Genomic DNA, 25,742 nt, shown 5'->3' with positions numbered 1-25,742 from the left:
TGGGTCGCAATCTAGTAATTGTTAACTTTATTTTTATTATAGTGGCATACTTTATTAATTCTAGTTTCCTCTTTAAGGTTTACGCCACTGGTGGTTTATGTTCTATGTGGATTATGCAAAAGTAAGTAGGTTCAATTCCTCATTTTGTTTTTTTTTCAGCTTCGGAACAGTTTATTTTTTTATATACATAATTATATAGGTCAACGAAAATAGTGTTTCTATAGTGTCATGATTTTGTTTCAATAAATATCAATAAAAAAACTTGCAATTTAGCTTTTTTTTTGTAATATTTTTCTGTGCTTACTTTAAGTAACCCAAAATATGATCTGACTATCACAGTACTTCACAACTGAGCTACAACGGTTTTAAATTTTTTAACCACCTCTAGTTTTAAAATATATAGTTAATTTATACCTCAGCCATGTAAATGTTTCTCATGATGCTATAACTTTGCAGTTGCGGTCGAGTTACGGATACTTCGAGCTACATACTGTGTGTAGGTAATGTTATAGTTTTATTTTCATATGAATTTTAATATTCATTGTTTGTATTCTCTGTTGTAAGAAAGTGTTTTACATTTGGGTTTTTAGTGTGTGTATCTGAGGGTAGCGAGTTTAAATCCGTTTGTTTAAATTATTATTATCAGTTAGAGAGAGGAGTTTTTATCTTGTAAAATTACCTCCTGATTGAAAAGTGGAAGACTTTTTGAATTTGAACTACCAAAAAGGAAAAAACAGTGTCTTTATGTAAAAAAATTAAAAATATGATATTTTACACCGACTTTAATCTGGATGTTCCTGCCAAAAGGATTTATCAAAGTAAAATAGATATTGAAATACAAAAAACGCCGAAGTCAGTAATAATAAACATAAAAAAAGAGACTGTAATTAAATATACCAAGAAATTGACATTTGTGACTTCTGTCTCCGTAACTCGTATCTAGGACCACACGAAATCGGCAAAACCAGGCAGCCGTTTCACAAAACTTTACAAAGTTATATTTTGATGTCGCCCGCTTTGAGTAAAGCGGATGAAAATTGAAAAATATTAATATTTACGTTTTTACGTCGGAGGAAAATTATTTTTTGATCAACCTCAATCGTGGACTTCTGACGATGAGAAAGACTCTTCGCAATAGATTAGCTGTCTTTTTGACAAATTATGAGGGTATTTACACGGTAGGTGGGTTTAGTTATTAAAGTATGAATTTTACTCATTTGTATAGATGACTTTTTTAGTTTTACGCAGTATCCTGCACATTGCAGGGTAGGTAGAGGGAACCTGGTAACCTAGTAATGTTAAGACATTGCGCTCCCACTTTTAGTCGTGGTGCAGGGGAATAAGCGTGTGACTGTAGACGCTAGAAGTTATGGGTTCGATTCCCACTAGAGGTAATTAGATATTTAATATTTTCATTTCTTCGCTCTGGTGTCAAAGTAAAGCGCGGTGTTAAGTTCCAACATTCAACACGCAATGCCTCTAGAATTCGGCGGAAAGTAGGCAGCGGAGAGTCTTCACTATGCTCCCTCTGCATACCCTGCTACATGCGGAGAACTGAAAAAAATTGAAAAACTCAAAGTTTGCAAATATCAAGTAATACTCCATCGATATGCATAAAGAACGTGCTAAAAATGCAAACGCGACAAAAGCGTGACTTGGAAAAGCTTTATATCAAACATTAAAACGTTTTAATCGCACCGACCGCACGATATTACTTCGTACCTAAGTAAACGAAGCCATTTCTGTTCTTTTTTAATGTATTTATTTTTGTAACTATTACTATTACGATAGATTAAATAAAAAAGCTAGTAGTATATTTTTTTCTAAATAGTTTCTTTTTTCTAACTATGATACTTATATAGGTTTTGTTTAAAAAAGTTACAGCTTTCTCCCTTAAGACCCCATGACATCTAATTGGGGAACCTACTAGCCCTCATAAATGCAAGCTATCTTAGACTGCTCTACTGACAGACCGATCAGTGTCCACATCATAATTTATAAAAACCATAAATTACAATAAATCAAGAAAAATGCAGGAACAAAAAAGCACGAACGATCAAAATCTGTGGCGCATAGCAACTAAAAAAAGTATGATATATATTTTTTCACTCGTGTTCTTTAGAAGAAATGATCATTAAAATATTTCGTCCTGGGACAGCGGTTTCTACTGGAGGGAATAAATAATTTTGGGCGGAAAATTAGGCGGAAACTTGAAAACGGAGTGTCTTATCATTATGCTCCCTCTACACTGCATATAACGAAATACGGGATAGCTTGAGGCTAGACAACATTCCTTCCTCACCCATTATCCAACCACCAAAATGGCGTTAAACCGAACATTAACATTTGTTAAAACGTGTTTAATAGCACCGACCGCACGATATCACCACTTTCCTTGAGCAAACGAATCGATTCGAGGAAATAACTCATAAGTAGCAAATAGGGCAGATCTGATAGTGTTTCTTTCGCCACGCCACTTGATTGATGCCTTCATTCGCGGCTGCAGCTCGTGGATCGCGTGGAAATATTTAACTTTTGTATTTACTTGGCCGGCTAGCGGCTGCCGGGTTGAAATTGTTTTAGGAACTAAGTACTGAGGTGGTATTTGTAATTGCTCTTAGTTTGTGTCGTGTTTATAATATCTCAAAGAAAGAAAGAGAGTGAGAGAGAGAGAGATAGTAAAATAATAACGAACAATTACTATTTTTTTTTTTTTAAAATCCAAAATGTTATTTTTTCACACTTAAGAAAAATATTTTTTTGAATGTCTCAAAATTTTACGGAATGGAATTTGAACCCGCGTCTCTTGGACGTTTGGACTTTAAACTCCTTTAAAATATTTATATGCTTTCCAAAAAAGTTAGTTACAGCTCCCTCCACGACTTATAAACCATCAAGGCCGTAATTGATCATTTAATCCTCCATAATCTCCAAAAGAATTGAAACTCATGAATAGAAATAAGAGTTTAGCATTCAATTAACGATACAATTGGTCGAACTACAAGTATATATCGAACGAGGGCTATACAATATAACGTGCTCATTAAAAACTTTTCAATCCTTAATGAAAATCTTATTGGGCTGCAGCCCCCGAGTTAAGGGGTAAGGGAAGGGGCTGAAATGGCCTAGCTAAGTGTATTACAGACGGATCGCTGCCTTTGATTCGTACATCAAAGACGATATCGTTCGTTCCTCGCTAAATCGAATCACGAGCGCTTTGTTTCTACACTACTGTAGGTAAATTTGTAAGGGACCAAGAACTTGGAAATCATTTCTTGGACTCGGTTGGGTTAGGTGCAACAATTTTCATATATCAAATATACGTATGTACATATTTTATAAGAGGATTAAATTAAGTTGATTCATCTTCATATCTGTAGGCTAGAGTAAAATTATTAAAAATCTCCCTACATGCTAATATAAATAAGTAGTAAACGCGCGAAGTAACTTGATAAAAACGCATATACGGCTTAGTGGTCAAAGCGCTTGTACGGTTTTCAAGAGATACGCGGTCAAAATACTTTCTTCTTTTCTTTACATTTCTTGTTTAAAATACAAATAATATAATATTCACAAAAAGAACACCAAATCCCTTTGAAATAAGAAGTCCAAATTAAATAAAGCAAGTTGTTCAAACTAAAGTCTGTATTTAGTGGTGTTTTGGTTACATCCACCGCACTATTTGTTCAGACCGCAGTATCGCAATAAAGCAACTCCGTTTAATTCTAGCCTCGCAAACTTAAAACTAAGCCAATATACTTCTTAAAATTACAACCGCTAAGGTTACGTAGGTTACGTAAGGCGCACGTGACTGGGGGAATTTGGCAAGCGGCCGGATATAGCCTGAATTTATATTTTTAAACTTAACTTTCGTATAAGTATTGAGAATATCGACGGGGTGGGTTAATGGAATTAGAATTAGCTCTGTCTAGCCCTGTCTAGAGGAGAATAGAATGGTCGTTTCTAATTTTCTTTTTAATTATGAAAATGGAACAGAGTGTTTTAACACTAAGAATCTTCCGCCTATATGCTATATGCTGAATACAGAGTTAAGTAAACAATGTGATTATTATTATACTAAAATGTATAATGTATATACCTACAAATATATAGACAATATTAAAGACAGCTATTTGTATACAATGCTGTCAATAAACTGCCGCATTTTCTTTTACCATAGAAAAATCCTTTAAATCAGCAGAGTTGGCGATTGTTTTACTCGTTGGCAAGTACCCAGGTACGTGGCCTGCTTGCTAAATACCCACTGAGCGTAGGCTGTCTCGTTTAACTATAGAGAATATTGTTAAAAAACATTTATTTAAGACGTCTAGCGTTTGAAATTACAGTGATGTTTGTAAATAACGCGTTTTCTCATTTAATTAAAATAGAGAAGACAAAAAGAGAAAAATATACGAATTGGTGAAAGATAATTACAGAATAATAATGTTACATCACTAGCCTTTTTGCCACAAAGGCCGTGACATATGGCTTTAAACGTGGCAGGTTTTTGGTTAGGTTTCTAATTGAGGAAATGAATTATGCAATGCAATTCCTCCAGAATTCGGCGGAAGGTAGGATACAGAAGTGTCTTAACACGAGGTTCCCAGGTTTCCTCTGCTATTTCGTGAAGCGAAAAAAAAACTATTTTTTAAAACATAAAAAATATATATATATACTTACACATAAAAGCAAATGTGTGCATATAAACCGCTCTTAAAATAAAAAAAAGATCTTGCAACCATACGAAAAAAAACTAGAATAATTTATAAGTTTTTAGAGCGAATCCTCTTTAGCGTTGTCAGTTTAAATCGTACAGCAAAAGGATTAACAAAATATAGGGCGGCGTTCAGCTAAAATAGGTGCTACGAGTACTCTACGCGGTTACGTAGTTCGTAGCTTTATGCTACGGCGTAGCCATTTCGCGTTAAAGAGCATACGCGCTTGTAAAAATTTATTACTCCTAGTACGTACGTAGCAGCGAATGTTTTGTTTTTGCTTGGAACTGTAATATTAGTATCTTGTATTAAATTTTTTGGTAGAAAAATATTTATTTAGGTTATTTTTAATTAACAAAGTTGCGCTTGTATTATATTGTAAAAATATGGTTCGTTTGTCTTTCGTAGCAAATAATAATATAGGTAGAATAGAATACTACACATTGCTCATTAGATTTTAACTTAGAAACAAGTTGGATTGTAGTGATTGAACACTATTTATGTATATAAGTAATATATATGTATAATATGTAATATTAATCTTTATTCATTTTCTTGTAAAAGATCTCTGCTCCTACATTTTCTAACCAGGTAACATGTTAAATTTCAACTATCTAGCTCCATTAGTTTAATCAAAATTAAAAATTTCATTCATTTTTCTACAAAAGGCTTGAAATTCACAACCGTCCCTGGTTATTAAATAATTTATTCTTTATAACTCTAAAACCTAGATTTTTATATTTTGATTAAAAAAACAAAAAGAAAAATAACTTTACTGATAGAAATAAAATCGTGAAAAAATCCAAGTTGGAAACTACTAATTAATTATAAAAATAGTAGAAAAAACCCGGGACGAATAAAAAATTCAACGTAATGCAGCGTTCAGCTTCAAATGTAAAGACGAAAGTAGGTCTCGAATGCTGGCAAAGCGTTAAGTGTTGTACCTTATAGCGATAATATGGTTCTAAATTATCGTTTTACGAGGCCGTTTGTAAACGCGACGGTCGTGGGTTCGAATAGTATTTGGGCGAATGATTTTTTTTAGTACTGGTAACTTAGGTTTTTTAAATTCTTTTACTATATACTGTGGACTGGTAAAACATTTTTTAGTTAGAATCTAGTGTCATTTATTCCTTATACATATATATCTTCTCTATTTTTCATTTTGAAATAAGAATAAAAAACTGATTTAAACTCCCAAATAATAAAAATCGAACCTGCAATCATCTAACGCTACCGCTGAACCACACCAAACATGTCCACAACACATTAAATATTTTTGAATTGCACGAGAAATTCTGTTAATTAGAGAGAATAAAATATGACTCGCAGGAGTCAGCGACACCAGTGAGGTTCGTCACGTAATTAGTGTATACGTAATTAATAGCTTAACTTGATTAAGCTTATTTCTGTAATGACCTGGGAACTGCCTAGTGGTTATTGGTTCAAAACCATTTCAATTTTTCGGGGTAAATTTTGTTGTTAGTAAAATTTCTGGAGTGGACACCAGACAATTCTGGGGTGGACACGGCCCACCCAGCTTCCTCATTTCCTACGCCCATCTAATAAACTACCCATATATGACAATGATTCCAAACACACACAGTATACTTGAATTAGAGCAGAGTGCACTCGATCGCACTCGCAATAGTAAATTTTTCACGGGCCATTTTGCAGAATCCGAATTTCTCTTTTAAATTTAGTTAATATTTCACGTGGCGCCATCTGTGCTCCTTTCACACTACACTATTATACAACACTATATTATACAACTTTTGCTGTATTTTGTACTTCTCGTGTTATTGTGTGGAAATATGAATGCGGCGAAACCTTGTAGGGTATTTTTGTTAAATTTTATTATTTATTATATAAGTACTAGTTTTTGTTCGTGTGTGGTTCTTAATGTATATAGAGGTTTTCTTGTTAAAGAAACAGTTATAGCCATAATATAAGTATATTCTTAGTTTGATTTTATAGATTGCATTTGCATCATCTATGTCTAACGCCCACGATGTGTTGGTAGTATTAGACGGAAAACAAATAAAAAAAATACTAAAACTGACCCATATTTTAAGAAGAAACCCGTTAAAATGATTCTTCTTTTAAGCTTCACGATTTCACACTACGTTCCCCACCTAACGCTCAATTTTAAATAAAAATATTCGGTAGCGGCGACTAGTATGTAATAAAACATATAAATACTTTATTCATTAAGATATAAAGTTATTTTAAAATTCTAAAGTAGGTACCGCTAGTGTTTATAAATAGAAATATAAAAGTTAGTACTACGGTACAAATTAAATATTTAATGTTTAGACGTCAGTGACTTGAAATAACTAGAAAGAAAAATATTTTGCTACAGTCTATTTGGATAATTAATATTTTTCATTTTCATACAACACTTCGCTGTGAAAAGAAAGAACGTAATGACTAATTTCTTTATAAGTAATACAGATAACTAAGAATTCTTATGATTTTTTTAATTACTTGAATATTATTAAGATATAGAGTTTGTTTAGTTCAATGTGATAGTCTCAGGAACTACTGGTTCGACAAAAATTTTGTTTGTTAGTTAAGGCCATTTATAGAGAAATGATGTACATCACGTTAGTTGTTTCCATGAATTCTCATGGAAACAACTAACGTGATGTCGAACGATTTCGGATGGACCGTGGCTTAATAGGAACGGAGTATCTTAACACTAGGTTCCCAGGTCCCACTACGTACTATGCTGTAGCACTACAGAGCAGGATACTACGTGCAGGAAAAAAATATACAATTATCGTATAAAATCACACAATCAACACATTAAAACCAATATTTTTTTATCTGTAAACTAGCAATTACGTAAATTGACAGGAATTTTGAATCCCTCTTAATAATCTGTCAGCTGAGCGTCACGGGATTGGTACCGGGATTACTTTGTTAGAGTTCGAGAGGGGCGTACTAAAACAACTGTTGGTATAGTACGGTTAACAAGTCGTGGCCGCTGTAAAGTTAGGCTTTCTGAACTTTTGCGCATAGTTCACTCAAGAAGAAAAGAATGAAGATGAAGAAAAACCCTGAAATAAAATCAGCGCAGCCATCTCCAGTTAATTTCAAGTGGCCACGACTCATCGATCGTACTATATACTAAAACAACTGTAGGTACATGGTAATTGCTTCAATTTGCGACGAGCACAGTCATGGAGGAGATTGCTAATGGCGTCACCTTGGTTGGCCCTCGGGTTCGTTATATTATTTGTATTTATGTGGAAGTATTTGATTGGTTGTTTTATATTTTTTTCCACTAATTAATGTGCATATAAATTGATGAAGTTGCCAGTATCTGCAATGAATGAGTTTATCCCCACTCGATGGAAAAAAAATATTTACTTCTCCTCGCGTGTCCTAAACGCGACGGTCGTAAATTCGATTCCCACTTGGAACAAACCATTCCCTTGCTTTGATACATAAATCGAGGTGTTGGGTTCCACCTCTCAACACATAATGTTTCAAAAGTTAGGCGGTGTATGGAGAATGTAGCGTCCTGACACTAGGTTCCCTCTGCCTATTCTATTATAAACGGGATAGAACGTGAAGCTGAAAAGATAAATAAATAAACGTATCATTTTCTTGTTCTCAATGTTTTCAAGTAATAACTCGCTATTTTAGCACCAATTACGGTTTGGCGTCAGATAGCGAAACGAAATTCGCAACTCAATCGCAATTATTTTGCACTTAAAAGAAGACTTGGAGCGAGCGTTAATTGTAGACAAGCGACAGGAACGGGCCTTCATCAGATTTTGTTAAAACACATATTTTTTATTAAAAAATATTGAGAAATATATTTTTTGTTGAGGCTGTGGCACTGCGAGAGCGACGCGATTTACAAATGAAAAAATGAGTAAATAACGAGAGATAATTTAGAAACTTTATTAAAAAAATAAAAAGAAACAGTTTATACATAATTAAATCCAACTTATCCGTCATTCCAACTCACGTACAAGAAACATTTCTATCAGATCCAACTTTAACAAAGCAAGTTTACAACTAATTTCAAACAAATATTAACAAAGATTCACATTTAGATTATATTTCGCACAATCGACTCCCAGTACGTAACTAATTTGAAAAGTTTAGTTTACAAAACAAGCATTATTCTAATACATATTGGAAAATTTCGAAGTTACATAATAGAGGGTCTGATTAAGACATTCAATTAGCAAAAGTTTCTCCTAAACTTCTACTATCGAGTCTCATTAGGGATTTCTTACAAAGCGATCAAAGTCGCTGGTAATATCGGAACTATGAAGAGATGACTTGTCAATACAATGCACGAGACGCTTCTGTCTATTCTGTAGGTATATATATACTTCTACGTACAACTAGCTACCTTTCTGAGATATTGCTTGAAAATGTTCTCAAGTTAGATGAGATAGTAAAATGGGATTCGAAGTTGTTACATATACAAAATAAACATAAAACATAGATCCTTAAGTTTTCATAAAATTATGGTATGGTATGGTTCTTTAATTATGGCGTTCCGAGCGTGCCAGTCGAGCACATATCACTTCTCCAATGTCACGTTATATGGAGAAAACACGAAGGATTCATAAAATTAATTATGGTGAATGATAGAACACCACGCTTTATCAACTCTAATATCAAATATCTTCAAGTTTGATTATTCCGGATCAGAACTCATATCATATTTTAACTGTGTCATGGTAACATTTATAAAAAAAATATGGTTTTATAACTTTTTCAACTGTTATAGAGGCTGGGGCGGAAGTGGCGCTTTGTCTTGTTACCAGAGCGAGGAAATGAAAGAATCCATTTCCCCGAGTGAGACCCGAACTCATAACCGTCACGTTTACAGACACTACCGCTATACCACGACAGCCTCAAAATATTATAATATTCGTATTACAAAACGGTAGCCAAAGCATTATTTTCACAGAACAAAAGCCGTTGTAAATCATCAATATAATGCAAAGAAAAACTCGAAGACAGAACTATTTGTTCCCGCGGACAGTGATTGGGTATCGAAAAATAAAAGTGTGAGTGGAGTAAATGACGGCTCCCATCCAGTCGCGCCGGCCGGAATGCCTCGTGCTCGATAAAATAGAAAATCTCGGATAGTCTTCTTCTTAGTTTAATAAGAGGGACATTCCTAGCTGAGCTCCTTTCATAATGAACCCTTATATTTTTTATTATATAGTAAATAATGATTGGTATAGTTCTCAATTCTTTTTTATTATATAAGTAAGCTTGAGTAAAGTTCAAATTTAAATCTATGGACAAGTAACTAACCAGCCCAAAATACTTAAGGTTTATTTATGTGGGTCGTTAGAGAGAACGCAGAAATCATATCCAAATTTTCCATCCAATTCAAAAGAATTAAAGGTAAAAATCCCTTTTCTGTTATATTTATTTTATTTTCTCCGAGCTCTACATATAATAGAGTTATTATAAAATGTTTTTTATAGTGTAAATACGGCACAAATAAATTATTTTTATTTCTTTACTTTGATAACAAGACAAAGCGCAACGTTTTCCACCACTCAATACGCAATGTCTCGAAAAATGGGGACTCCCCAGGAAACAAAGTCCTATAACCAGGTTCCCTTAATCAGTTACCTACTACATGCGAAATATAACATGAAATTTAAATACACATTAAATAGCAATACCGCCTCTTATGGTTATTCCAATGATTTGACTGCACAATGGAACTGGCCAGACAATACAGACAGAGGCACAACAAGCAGGCATCAAGCGGGATCGCCTCGTTAGTTCGCGATTTGGTCCGACATGAGACTCTTCGAGATACAATGAAAGGTATTACAACGTTTATTGCTGTGAACGTTCTGTAGAAATGCAGATATGCAAGAGGCAAGAGGTAAGGTAATCGTTTGTATAGGACCAATTTCATATTTTCGCTTGGAATCATGAAGTATGGTATATATTTGTTGTGGTGGGATTGATGGTTAATGTATGAAGGTGGAATATTTTTCTTATTTGGACAAAGCAGTGACAAAAAAAATAGAGAGTATCCTATCACAAACTTGTTTTAACCTGCGGCTTCGTCCCCGTAGTGAATGATTAATAGTTATTTTTTAAGTGCCCAAGGTGATTTTGACCGCAGAAACAGTTATGTATAATAAAACGAATTGATATAATTTAACCTATAGTCTTCCTAGATACATATTATAATAAATCAACCTTTAACAAAATTATTTATTTAGCATAAAAAAATAAAAATATATACAAAAAGGATCCTCACTGGTTAACTATCGAAGAGGAAGTAATAAAACTTAACAAGGACCAGTAAAACTTGGAGTTGACATAACTACCCAACATAGTTGCGTTTATGTGCACTTGTAAGCAGTTATTGCACTTGGTGAATTCGTTGAATAAAACTACTACTTTTACTCATCTCGAATTTTACTGGCTTGTGTTTTAAGTTTTGTGTTTGTTTTTGTTGAAATTTTCTTTAGAATTATTAAGAAAATATTTGTGTTTGTCAATTTTTTTTTTATGTAATTTTATTTGTGGTATTAGAACAAGAAAAGATCAACGATGGCGAAGGCTTCTGCTATCATACTGCTAGTTTCAAATTAGAGGGATAGAACTATTTTTATTTTATTGTTCTGTTAATCAACGGCGTTGAGTTCCGCAAAAGATTGCCGTTGAAAATTGAGCAGTAAGTGTAGAATGTTATTTGTCTGTCTACTTTATCATACGGCAAAAACATGAAGCTGTAAAATATTATAAAGCGTTCAAAAATACTTCGTTGTAAGGAAAAGCTCAATCGAGCTTAATTATAATACAAACATAATTAAATCGAGGCAACATGGTATAATTTCTTAATTATTTTAGTAGCCTCAGTACTGAAAATACTATTAAGCCGATAACTTGTGTGTGTAAGAATTTAATTTTATATAATATACCAGTTAAAATCCTGATGGCGGCCAACGATCTGAGATTCTTTGATTAAGTCAATTAACAGATTGTATAGTAATTACTGTTCGTTCGTGTATTGCAGGGTATATTTTAAATGGTTATTGTTTTTAAATTTCAAGAGATTTTGGTGGGTAATGTATTAACGTAATATAAATACGTGTTTGTTTTTTAGGTTTACGATGGACTTTCAATCGAAATAATTGATTGTTGTTTTTTTTAAATGAATAGATTTTTGAGATTGGTTTATTCGCAGAGCTACAAAATTGATAAAAGTTATATTTAGTCATTCTTTCTTGATTTTCTTACTGTTTATTCAGTTTCGATGTCACTGATCTAATAAAACTCCAAGAAATATATTTACCAAAACGATAATATTATTTAACCAAAGTATAAAAAAATAACTTATGCAATCTGAACACAAAGTTCCCTTCCGATACAATGAAGATGGATTTTTTTCTGCGATTCGAGTGAATATTTTAGAACATTCTGTATTTACGTTTGGACTTTTGGTACGAGTTCGACAAATTGTTATAAACTTTTTCACGAGATTAGCCAAGCGACGAACTTCCGGCCCGATTCTGATTTACAAATGACTTTCTGTTCATAACTTAAAATATACATATACATAATGGGGGTCTTTGCGCATTTGGGTCGCATAAACGTGATGGTTATGGGTTCGATCACCACATCAGGGTAATTCTTTATTTTTACTTCCTCGCCTGTAAGATTCCTATGTAAGATAAAATGTGACATAGAGTGCCGCTTTTCATTTCGAAACATTCATGTTGGGCGGGACGAGGTGTCTTGACTCTCTTCGCCTATACTGATAAATGCTGAATACACCGCGAGGTTGACCTATGCATATATAGCTTTTGTAAGGTTATTCTTTTTCTTCTTGTTGTTGTCTGTTCTTATTTTTATAGTCTACATACATAATTCCTCAATATTATCAAAAATTGAGACAGGAGCAGGAGTTCCGCATACTTATAACTCAAAAGTAGTAAATCTAAATGAACAATTTAAAAAACAATACTATTAAAATTTTATATAAATTTTATTTCTTTACGATTTGAGCCCACGACTCAAACCTGTAATAAGTAAAGAAAAGAGAGTTTATTAAACTATACAAGTTTTATTATATTATACAAAACATACATACACATATATAGAAGTAAACCAAGAAGCAGCCTTCGCAATGCAGACGCCAGTCGTTATATAATTTTTGCTGCCATAACCGTATCGATGCCGATAACGCTCCCCGCGGAATCGAACCCAACACCCGCAAATTATAACAGGGCGAAGTGGAAAAGTGCTCCTTAGGCGCCCATAATAATATCTTGTGAGGAAAAATGACTCGGCTACACTAGGGGCTGTATGCAGTGGATTGGGTTATTTCGTAATCTAGTATATAGGGTGTTTTTATTATGAGTATTTTATATATGTACACGTATATAATCAAAATACAATAAAAAATATTTTAACTGTTGAAATTTAACTTAAAAAATTCTGAGACATTGTCTTCTTTTGTCTCGTAGGCAGAGCAAGGAAATGAAATTGTTGAATATTCGGAGTGGAAATCAAACCCATAACTGTCGCAAACAAAAATAATTTCTTTTATAACTTAAACGAGTAATCCACATAAAGTTGAAACATTTTCTCGCACCGTAGGAACAACAGAGTTTGTTTATCGTTGTAACCCACCATTAAGCAAAGTAGCGAGTTTAAGTCGCACTCAACGCTAGCAATATCAATATAAATCCTCATTTTAAGCGTTTGAAGAAATGAAAAAAAGACACTCAACGTAAAGACTACCTGAATTACTTCGGCAGTAACGAACGGGCCGTGTCGTTAGAAGCGATTTAACGGAACTCCCTATCTAACGATCGAACGTTATTCCGTGAAATGGATAACTAAAGTGAATTTGCATTATTTTTTATCGTTCCTTCTGACACTTGGGTGCTTCAGAAATTTCTTTGTTATAGAACAAGAGGCGGTGAGTAAGAATTTCTTTTTTAAACGAGTGTTCTGCAGGAAGAAAAATTAGGTTTTTTTTTGTTACTGCTACGTAACGGAATATTGTTATTTGACAAGTCAGCGTTGGTTCATTGTGTGTTGCTTAAGTAATGGCTCTCGAAACTGTTTGGTAATATTTTGATAGAATCTTAATAAATCTATCTAGACATATAGTTATATTAATCATCATCCGATACTTTGTGTTAAAGAAGTGTTAGGCCACTACATTCATATTAAAACACTTTCTTACCACATTTTCAACCTATACTTTGCCTCATTACCAGAGCGAGGAAATTAATATATTAAATATTTCATTTCCTAGAGTGGGAATCGAACTCACAACCTGTCACGTTTACAGTCGCCCGTTTGTGCCCCTGAGCACTTTATAGAATATATTTTAATGTTATTATTCGCTAAACGCAATTTATGTGCTGTTTTGTAATGATAAGTGAATAAACGTCGTATCAAACTGGAATATTGATATAATGTCAGCTTCCTTTTGTTATCTTTTAAATAGAATCTAATATAGCATTAATGACTGGCTCTTTATACCTACCATAGAAGAATTTTCTAACAATATTATAAATACTGAATTAAAATATGTTCTTTTTTATTTTGACGCTATTTTTGTAACAAACAGAATAAGGTGATAGAAAGGAGTTTTTACCATTTCTGTCCACTTTAGAAACATATAATTTTGTCGACTTCAGGATAAAACATATTATTTAATCACAAAAATTTTTTTAGTTAAATTTAATTTTAAAACAGTTGCTATACGCTTTTTTATGCACAGCAAAGAGTGTCAAAACACTCTCTCTCTGCCTTTCGCTGTTTTTGGGTCATCACGTGCTGGTGGGACTCAATACCGGGATTAAAATGAATGAATAATCATAACCTCCATCTAACGAAAGGCATTATTTACATTATGAATTCCCATAAATATGTATATTTGTATAATTCAAGCTCGCCCTGTATACACGTTAACATCAACAATAAGTTCACACAAGTCTAGACGTGCAGTGACTACTACTAGTAACTACAATCTATTCTATTCTCGCAGGGCTTGGACGTCGAGTCAAAACAGCGTTAAACATTCACAAAACATAATGCTATTGTAAATCTGTGTGGATGAATTCCTAATATAATATCTCTATATCTGTATCTAGAGGTATATAAGGAATCCTAATTTTTAGAAAGGTTTTTCCCGTACATAGTGTAAAATTATTCCGTTATCCATTTTTCAACAAATTTTCAAGACATTGCGTGTTGAGTGGGGATCGAATCCACAACCACCACGTTAACAGTCAAACGCTGTCCCATTGTTCCAACGCGGCCTCAATGAAAGCTGGGTTCTAACCTCACGAAAAAAATTATAATTTAATGCTTAATTTTCTATTTTTGGCTTAGTAAGATTAATTAGAAAGATTACTCATTACTCATATTTTTTTTATTATACAGGCTCACTGCGCTTAGTCATGTCAAACGTCAATGAAAATGATAACAATTTTCTCTAGTGGGCATCGAATTCACAATCATTGCGGTACTTCTATGAAAGCCACTATGGTGCTTCACTTTTTTAATAGTAATCTATTTTTCTCGTAATTTATTATCTTTTTCACTGATATTGGATAAGATGTATACAGAAAATCTTAATATTGTATTTCTTTTCATTCCGTTCCTGAAAATAGATCCCTTGGGCAAAGATATTGTTGTTAAGATAATTTGAAAGCAACCGTAAATATTATATGAAATGAATAGATATACAGACTCGAAGCTTGTTTAGTACAAATATTTGTATATAATACAAAACTTATTATTAATATTTTATTTTATTAACCTATGACTTTGCCTGTTTGTTCAATTGAAAATGAGCAAGTAGTTTAAGAGTACATGACCAGTCCGTGTGACCCAACATCTCGTCACCTCAACGGGACCCAAAAATGTCCCGTTTTTCGGAATGCTACGAAAATTCGATCGGTCGAATGGTCTACACACTTGTTAAAACTAGCTAAGTACATATATTTAGAAACATAATATTGAAACTATTGAGTATGTGAACACTAGGAAATTAAACAACAACTAAACTATACATCAAACGAAAGAAGTGACATTATTAATGAAATAAAAATAGTATCACTGTAATCTATCAATCAATCTGTAAATTTACTTTAACAAAGATTTATTTATATGACGGAATATGTAGAAAATACGCCTTATAGGTAATTAACAATATTAGGTTAACGAAAAATTCCTTTACATTTTTCTCTTTATCAAAGGAAATTAAATTTTTGAAGGGCAAAAACGTTGTCCCAGGTATTATGGTTATAATAAAGAGTCGCCGATATAATTGAAGAAATTTTATCAAAATAAAACATTTTCATTATTGATATAATTTTTAGGTAGGCAGAGGGACCCTCGGAACCTAGTGTTAAGATACTCTATTTTCATTAAGACACTTCCGTTCCCCATCTTCTGTCGAATTCTAGAAGCATTATGTGTTCAGTAGCGAAACTCAACGCTGCGCGTTGCCTCGTTACCAGATCGAGGAAATTAAAATATTAAATATTTTATTTCCTCAAGTGGGAAATGTGTACCAACAAGTGCCCCTGCGCCACAACTGGCCTCTTTACTTAACTAAACCCTAAGCCGCTATAATCATCGTCCCATACACTATCATTATTTCGGAAAACCCCCACATTTTCGTCATTCACTATGTCATTTTCACTGAAATACAGCGTGATTTAATTTAATCCACCTGAATTCGCGGCTGAACGTCCCAACTTTATACAGGGTGCTCGGAACTTGTGAAAATCGCAAACTTACCATCAAACTAGTAAACAATCGCGTCTAACGTAATTTGCCCGTTATAGTGTAATGAGGGAGTGAATAGTTGATAGTTAGGTACTGCTAGTTGGCTATGCTTCAAACGTTACCTTAGTAGTTATGTACGTAAACTGTTGTCGCTGTAGTTAAGTAAAGTGTGTAATCAAAGGCTTGTGTTGTGTTAAATTGTTAAATACGACAGTCGGCTCTTGCCAATTGTCGTGGAAACATTGGAATGTATCGTATATAGTACACGGAAAGGTCGTGGGTTCGATTAATAAGGGATAAATTTCAATATGCAGGAAGAAGCGTGAAGCTGCTTTTTTAACTAGCGATATTTTAGAAAATTATTTTCATGAAAAAAAAATTGAATATAACTAAGGAGCTAGAGAGTACCATGAAGAAGTCCACCTTTCAGTAAATTACAAAATATATTTTGAACAGTTTAATGTGAAATACATATACGACATACATATACATATATATACATAAAGCGATGACAAAGTTGGTACGTGTAGTTGTGTCTACGTTAAATTGAGACGACGCAATGCCAAAGTTTTGAGGACGAACATAAATTGATTCACGAGATATTGAATATTACAGACGAATGAACTAACATTATGTGAATATTTGGAAACTTGTTTATTAAATGTTATTATATTTATGTATATATATATATAGTTAATACAAGTGTTTTAACACTAGGTTCCCTCTGCTCATCCAGCTTTATCCTAGTTACGAAATGCTAAAAATTGTACTTATAATATATTAATACGTAGTGAGATCATCGTGATACAGTGGGAGGAAAGTATGAATTCTTATCCCACTAAGGAGGAATTATTGTTTTTTTACAGGTTTATGCTATATCTCACATTATGCAGGAGGACTACAGAACAGCAGCACAGGGCAGAGTTCCTTAACAGTAGTGTTTTTGTCTAAACGAGACATTGAGTGTTGAGTGAGTGGTGGATCTCAACGCCGCGTTTTGTCTTGCCAAAACAGGGAAATGAAATAATTCATGTCCCATGTGTATGCATTCCACTGCGCAGCGAAGTGTTTTTAGACTTGGTTCACTTTTATACGGAAAAGCGTGAAGCAGTTTCTTTATTGTTTTCTTATATTCGAAAGCACGTACGTGATTGGGGGTGATGGATTCTACCAGTACAAAGCACCTAAAGGAAAAAAATGGCATCCATTTTACTGGAGCTTTTCTACGAGTTTACTTGTAAAGTCAACTTTTTCGTTTATAAGTACAGCTTTCCATTCGCTTGCGGTAGTCGCAAGGAAAAGTGATTTATAAAATACTATAATACCTAACTTAACGAACGACGCGTCTTAAGCGAGAAGTCGTATTAAGCGTGATCGTATTAGACGAGTTTTGCAGTAAATAGTAAAAATAGTATGTTATTTTCATTTTAATTCGAGATTAAGTAACAATGTAACCAAATTAGGTTGAATATAGAGGACGGAGAGTCTAAATACTAAGGCTGTTTTCTTTTCTTTGCTTTTGTTTTTTTTTTAATAAATTCAATACATATATTATATATATTTATATTTTTTTCAGTAAAAGTTCTTGAAACTGCGTACCACAGTTATGTTTTAAATATTAAGATAATTTATGTAAATTTCTATTTTCAAAATGGACTCGAGTAGGTATTATAGTAACTTTTTAAAAACTTTATTACTTACGTTCGTGGTCTGGCCGGTCAAATGTGGATCTCAGCATACCTATAAAATAAAGAAAATAATTTAAAAATAATAATTAAATTTAACAATATCTAAAATCGTTATAAACAAAGTAATTACTACTGATTGATTACTGATTGACTAAATATATTTTTTCATTAGGATAAATATTTTTTCACTAATTGTGATTATTTGTGACAATAAGATAGATTCTTAGAAGTTTTAGGGTAGATTCGATGCGACTACACTTTTTTTCAAATGACCTTACAATAAAAGACCTTATTAGTAAAATAAATATGTTAACCGACTCAACAACTAAATATTTTTCTATAAAAAAAACAGTTCTTCAGAATAATTCATACAATTCACTTGTTCCCATTGAAATAAAACATCCAATTAGTTTGTTTAGCGACGTGCGCTACTGGTTTATGCGTTAATTGCTTGTAGGGACGTTTGTACCACTTAGCGAGGTTGCATATGGTTTTACAAGTGTATCGAAATTCTATATAAAATGCAGGAATCGAACCTATTTCTTTATACCCTTTGATGATAAAAATGTGGGTCACATTGGCTTAAAATTAAGTTTTTTTAATAGATGTTTAATTGTTAAGTATATTCATGTAATACTTTAAGACAAAATAAGTATAAAGTGATATAAAAATATAAAAAAAATATTTTATTTTATTATATAATAAATTTATTTATATAAATTAAAAAAATACTATTTATATTTTAGTATTTGTATTTTTAAAACTTATAAAAAAGTATTTTGGGAGGGTGTTGATTATTTTTTCTTGTTTAAAAAGCAAAAAAAAATTAAAATACATTTTAACATAAATAAGATGTGCGCGACAGTACTCGCTCAACTTACTATTACTCTTTAGAATGTCTCAATAGAGTCTAATACTTTATACAAATAATTCACGAACGAATGAATGAAATACACTGGTTTCTTTAAATGTAGTAAGATTTTTATACAGGTTCTTTTTATTTTTTATTAATTTGTAAAACTGTTGTGTTTATAGTTCCACGCTTGTGCCCCTGCGCCACGACCGGCCAATATTATATGGTACAAATTAAGTTAAAAAGAATATTATCTTAAAAAAAATCTATCCTAAAAATCTAGAGACAAATACATTACAATATTTAACTATAAAAGTTACGAATGTAAGTTCGATTCTTACTCTGAGGAATTAATTATTTTCACTTTCTCGCCCTGATTATGGATTAAGCTCGGCATTGAATTCCACAACACGCAATATTTTGAAAATTGTGCAACACGTAGAGAACAGAGTGCCTCCACACTAGGTTCCCTCTGCCTACCAGTCCTACCAGTCGACAAGCGAAAAAAAAACACCAGAAAACCTAAAGAAACTAAAGTAAATTGAACACTCCCCGAACGAACGAAGTTATTCGATCGGATCCAACAATAGCTACCGTCCTCTTTAGTAACAGAATCTCTATACAGATAGGCGCATTGCCCCGCATCATTCACAATACGCGGGATGCGAGAGAGCGAGCGAGTGCTTTTTTAACAAAATAAATACGTATCAATTTTTTTCGGTGCCTTTTTTTTATTTATTTACTTTATTTATTTGTAAAGGAATTTTTTTGCGCCTGCGAAGCCTTGGATAGTGTTTTTTTTATATAGAGTGTGTTTTTGTGAGGTATTTAGAGGTTCCGTTTAGTTATTGATTGTTGTTTATTTTTGAAAATAGGATGAGCAATTTTAGCATGCTTTCTTATGAAAGTAAGTAATTCATTGGAAAATTATTTTTTCTGTCATAATAACAAAATAAAATCAACAGACTTCTGTAAAAGGAGGAGGTTATGAATTCAACAGTTTTTTTATGTTTGTTAATAAGGAACTTTTGACTGGGTGAACCAATTTCAATGATTCTTTTTTTATTGGACAAAACGTCTGGTTTCGTTAAGTTCTGATTATGGGATCCAATTGAAATTGAAGAAGACGGTGTTTTTGTTAAAATTTAGTAACTATTCTATTTTAATGTATTTGACAGCAAAATATGTCACATGATTGTAAACGTGACGGCTATGAGTTCTATTCCCACTCATGGAAATAAATAATTTTCATTTCCTCGCTCTAGTATCATGACAAAGCGCGGCGCTGAGTTCCAAAACTTGGGCGGAAAGTAGGCAACGGATTATTTTGGATTGTAGCAAGGATAATATCCACATGTTTATGCAGCCTAACAACATATGAGACAACACAAACAGTTTTTTCCATACATTTTCCACAAAACCGACACAAAAAGCTACAAAGTAAGCTGAGCCGAACAAAAACTAGCCTGGCTGTAGTTACAAGCACAACTATTTATAGCATTCGTGACGGTAACTTCCCAACACGTGCGACGCGTCACGACTGTCGATCACGACTGTCGTCGATTGTAAAGTTATCTACAGTGAGTCACGTTGAGACGAAGGCAACAATCGAAATGTTGACCCATTTTTTTGTTTTTATTTCGTATTTATATGATTGTAAAGGTAATATGGTATAATGGTAAAGTGCCTAAAAGTTATGATTTTTTTAGTTAGTTATGGGTTTGATTTTAGCTCGAGATAATGTGAGGAATTTTGTTTTTATTGGTTCAGTTAGATAAAACGCGGAATTAACTCAGTTAGAGTTCTTCTTAGAAGAACGCTCTGCTCATCGAGAATCGTAGGAGATATTCGTAAACGTGAAATTTAAAAAGAGTTTTATTGCCTAAATTATAGATATTAATATTGTGAATTGAAGTTCTAAATTTGTAGTGTCTTCTTATTATGTAAGTAAAGTGAAAGCAGCAAGTGATATCACATTATAGAAACTTTTATAACGACCCATTGTTTAAAAATTTATAATTTAAATATTTGAATGTATTATAGAGGCCTTCTTAACGCAATGACAAAATGTCTGTTAGACGCGAAAGTTGTAGGTTCGACCTCCATTCGCGGGAACAAATATTTCTCATTTATTAGCTCTCGAAAGACAGAAACGCGGGGTTTTCTTCATATATATAGCAGGGGCTATATAGTTTTAAAAAAACATTATTTTAGGCTATTTATTTCGAATCTTGAACCATCGTGTGAACGTGTGCTACTACACTTGTCAATTGGGTCACGATCTAAAATGTAGGTATTTTTGCAAGAATCATTGCTCAATCAACGAAGTGACCATCTGGTGGTGACTCACGGCGGTCACCTACACTGTTTTATGTAACATACAGTAATATCGATATCTCAATTAAGTTTATTTGTTTTATCTTATCTCAAAAATATTTTTATGTTATCTCATTAATTTTATTTTTTATCTTTTCTTATTGATTTTATTTCTGGCTTCACGCTGTGCATTCTGCATATTGCAGGGTGGGCAGAGGGAATCTATTTTCAAAACACTTCTGTTTCCCACTTTTCACCGAATTCTAAAGGCATTGCGTGTTGATTGGCGGAACTCAACGTCGCATATAAGCCTCTACATTGGTGGCAGGTTAACGGACTGATCCTTTACTCTTGAAGGAAGAAAACACATTTTAAGTAAGACTATAATATATAGAATCTAAAACGCTATAACAAATTATTAATGTGGAATTTTATTTAGGTGCATCATAACATTTAAGTTCCGTCATGGCGCAGTGGGTCTACATGTAATTGCGATGGTTGTGAGTTCCATTCACACTTGGGGAAGTCATTATTATTACTACCCCGCTTTAGTAGCCTAACATTGAGTTCCACTGTTAACCATTTAACTTTCAAAAACTGACCGCAAAGTGAGGCACGTAGATCTCTACAAACACTAGGTTCCCTCAAAAAAAACATATGAATAATAAAACAAATATTTGGCGTGTAGTAATTTCTTTTTACCAAAAGCATTGGTTACAACATAAAAATAAAATTGCATCGATATCTTAAATAACAAGATTGCAATTAAAATGGTCGTCCCGCTATCTGCTCCTTACTCGCTTCTATATATGGAGTTAGCGTTTATCTTCGATGTCTCGTATATATGCATGCAAGACTGGTGTTGTTATGTTAACATTTATTCTGTAGCTTATATATCCTGATGATGTGATTTTTTTTTATATTTTCAAGTATTACTTTAATTGCATAGGTTTAATATTATTTCGGAACACAATAAGTCTCTAATTGTGTTTCTGAGTGCGAATCAAATTGTTTCTTGTTTGATTTTGTTTTCATTTCCTCGCTCTGACAAAGTAGGAAAAACGCGGTGTTAAGTTTCGCAGTGTCCCACCCAATACGCAAAGCCTTGAAAATTAAACGGATACTTTTGAACGGAGTATCTTGATAGTAGCGCCTTCCCACGCGGGATTCAGCGTGAAGCTGAAAAAAGACTGACTAAACTACGACAAAACTATGTATTTTAAATTAAATCTTTACGTTAATTAAATAAATTATGCTTATATTTAAAATATAGCGTGTATTACAGCTTCAGCTTAAGGAGACCGCACCCAGCTTTTTGTCCTTACAAGTAGCGTTATGCAACGACTTCACCTTTTACGGATTTACAATTAAAATAATTAATTTATATTTTTTTACATAAATTAAAGTTTTTTTACTTATATGAAGAATCTTTGTATTTACTTTTGAAATTCCACTTTAGGATTTTAAGGCCACGAAATAATCTTGTAATATATGTAATGTATGAGTATAAAGTGAATATGTATGTAATTTTAAAAGGTTTCGTAATATTTTTCAGTATTGACTTATAGTAAAGTTTTTTTTTTTGTGAGAATTGTAGGTTTAAGTTCAAATTTGTTTGCAAACTATTTATTACTGAATAGAAAGTCCCGCCTTTATGCCTCCATAGAAATTTCTAGAACATAGCTTGCTAAGATTAGCTACCCTCTAGCCAAATTTCTTCATTTTAAGTCAAGTAAGTAATGTGTGCCTTGCATAGAAATAACCGAAAAGTTTGGTTAAGTACTCATTGTTAAAAATACTTAGATTTGAGAATTTAAGCAATACATTCATACCATTTAGAAAAAGATAACTAGAGTTAAACACTACTGTCACTTTGATTTACGACATCTTTGACATTTGTACCATTTTTTTTTCTAATGTAAAATTTTTCCTCATAAAATATGAGTTAACGCGTCCAAAAGGATATTACTTTCGCGGATTACAATCTCATATAACCCTTTCTGTTGGAGGGTCGAGAATCTTGTTCGGGGTGAATTTCGTTACATTTTAGTGTGTACTAAAACATATTTATGTGCGCGAAGAAAATAATATCGGCAGGCCTTCTAGAAATTAATTTTTACTTTTGAAATTTGTATTTTATGCTTTTATGTGTAATTTTAAATCTATAGTATCATAAAGTTGCAGAGTTTACTACGGTTATAGGTTCGAGTCCCGTCAGTTGACGAAATGTCGGTGTTATGATTTTTAGGTTCATTATATATATATATACCACATATAGCAGGGTAGGCAGAAGGAACATAGTTCTAGATACATTACGTGCTGAGAAAACTGATGTATTATTAGCCTTTTAAAAATACTTCGTATATACATATACGTAGGTCTAGTAGCCGCTGAGTTCTTGATATTTTAGAAGATGTAAGAGTATAAGCAAAGGATTGCATATATTCAGTGTAAAATTAAAATGAAAAGTAACAAAAAAGAATCAAAACACCTGCTTCCAAGTAGCCTATTAAAGTCCAGCTATAGAAAGGTGTTCTGTAGATAATGCGATATAAAATAACCGACGATTGTATGGAGGTAAGACGCACCTTATATGGCCCGTACCGCCTTCCTTACTTAGTCACTACCAAATGAGAAAGAACGAGTCTAGTGACAAGTTTCGAAACGTTTTATATGTATGTATGTATGTTTGTTTTTATTACCATGCCTTAAGTTAAACTAGAAAGTATTTTCCTTGTGATATATTGGTACTTGAGGCCACTCTGTAGGTTCGATTCCAAGTAGAGAAAAATAATGATTTAATATTTTATCTTTTTCCGTCTCAATGGGAATGGAGTGTCTTAACATTAGGCTCCTTAATTCCTTCTGCCTGCGCTGTTATATGCGGGATACAGCGTGAAGTTAAAAAAGTAGAAAGGTTTTTGCTTGTGAAATGTTGATACTTTCCTATTTGAGATGTTATTTTAAAATTTGTTTTTATCTTTCTTATGCAGCATGCTTATTGTTTATGCTTAACATATGTAACTACATATAACCTAAAGGAAATAAATATTTTTAAAATACATTCGATCAGATCGTCAGAACTATCAATGAGACGGTTGTGGCTTCAATTCTTACTCTAGGAAATTATTTCAATTACTTGCTCTGGTAACAAGACAAAACGCTATGTTGAGTTCCGCTACTCAATACGCAATGTCTCGAAAATTAGCGATGTCTTAGCAGTGATCCTGCATAAGCATATACAGCGTGAAGGCAAAAAACGACTGTCACATGTATCAACTAAACCCAGAACAACCTTGTAAAGCTTCGCTATCCTACGCCTACGTACATAACGCGCATATAAAATAAATAATAATTGTAAAATATTCCCAGAATGAGTGATTACATTTTTAACCATTAGGCACGTACCTGCTAAGTGGCGGGTCATTTATCTCCGTCGCTGATAACAGGGGGTTAAGTGAAACGTTCCAATTTTACATATATAGTGTGTGTCGGGGATTGAATCGAAAGTAATTTTGTAGATAAAATTGAAAGATGTAGGAATTTTGCGGAGCTAGTGCTATTAAATTTTGGGATAGGCGAATTGTATAGAAGGGATAATTTATTAAAATGCATATAAGATATTTACATTTTTTCAGCTTCTAACTAAATCCCGCGTATAGCAGGGTGAATGGAAGTGCTAGTAATATTGCTAAAACCCGCTATTCCCACACTCTGTCTGGTTTTTGAGACATTACTTGTTGAGTGACGGTTCTCAACTCTGTGTTTGTCTTCTTACCAGAGCAAAGAAATAAAAATAATTCATTCCCCGAGAAATTGAACCTACAACCATCGTGTTTACAGTTAGACAGCCACTATTATGATAAATAATTAATCATTTTTGTATTAATATATTACATCATTAACTTCAATTCCAAGGGGATTTGTGGTTCAAAATTTAATCTTTTTAACCTTAAATGTAATTCCGCCATTAGTGACTCCCGATCTCCCCTCATGGTTTAAATAGAAATCTTATTTGATAATAATATTAAAATATAAATCTTGCTTAAGATTTACAAGGAAGGAAGAAAGAATGTGATAAAAAGAGCTTTTACTTGTCAACCTGGAAGGAAATGTTTAAATTGGATTTTTATATACATAACTAGGTAAGTATGTATGTTTTTTTAGCTTCAAGGTGTATCCCGTACATAGCAGGGTAAGCAAATGGAACCTGGGAACTCAGTATTAGACTCCGTTCCGTTTTCAACATTCTGCGAATTCTGAAGGCATTGTGTGTTGAGTTGCGGCACTCAACGCTACGCTTTGCTTGGAATTAAAATATTAAATATTTAATTTCCTCGGGTGGAAATCGTTGAAAATATTCATTTCCTCGCCTTATTAACGAGACAAAACGCAGCG

The 25,742-nt window shown here is 33.0% G+C and overlaps 1 protein-coding gene across 3 annotated transcripts in view; it reads right to left on the bottom strand.

The window, feature by feature from the left end:
- The window catches only part of Ten-m (teneurin transmembrane protein Ten-m), a 368,238-nt gene that overhangs the window by 40,767 nt on the left and 301,729 nt on the right, over positions 1–25,742 (bottom strand). For all 3 annotated transcript variants that reach the window (XM_085200054.1, XM_085200055.1, XM_085200053.1), the window contains one exon: positions 18,189–18,227. In XM_085200054.1, coding sequence (XP_085056180.1) covers positions 18,189–18,227 — 39 coding nt within the window. The remainder of the gene's footprint in view (positions 1–18,188; positions 18,228–25,742) is intronic.

This window comes from Heliconius melpomene, chromosome 17, assembly GCF_056956725.1.
Source record: "Heliconius melpomene rosina isolate 202511_hmr_F chromosome 17, ASM5695672v1, whole genome shotgun sequence".
In the NCBI taxonomy this organism is placed as follows: Eukaryota; Metazoa; Arthropoda; class Insecta; order Lepidoptera; family Nymphalidae; genus Heliconius; species Heliconius melpomene.
This window is presented reverse-complemented; position numbering and strand designations above follow the sequence as displayed.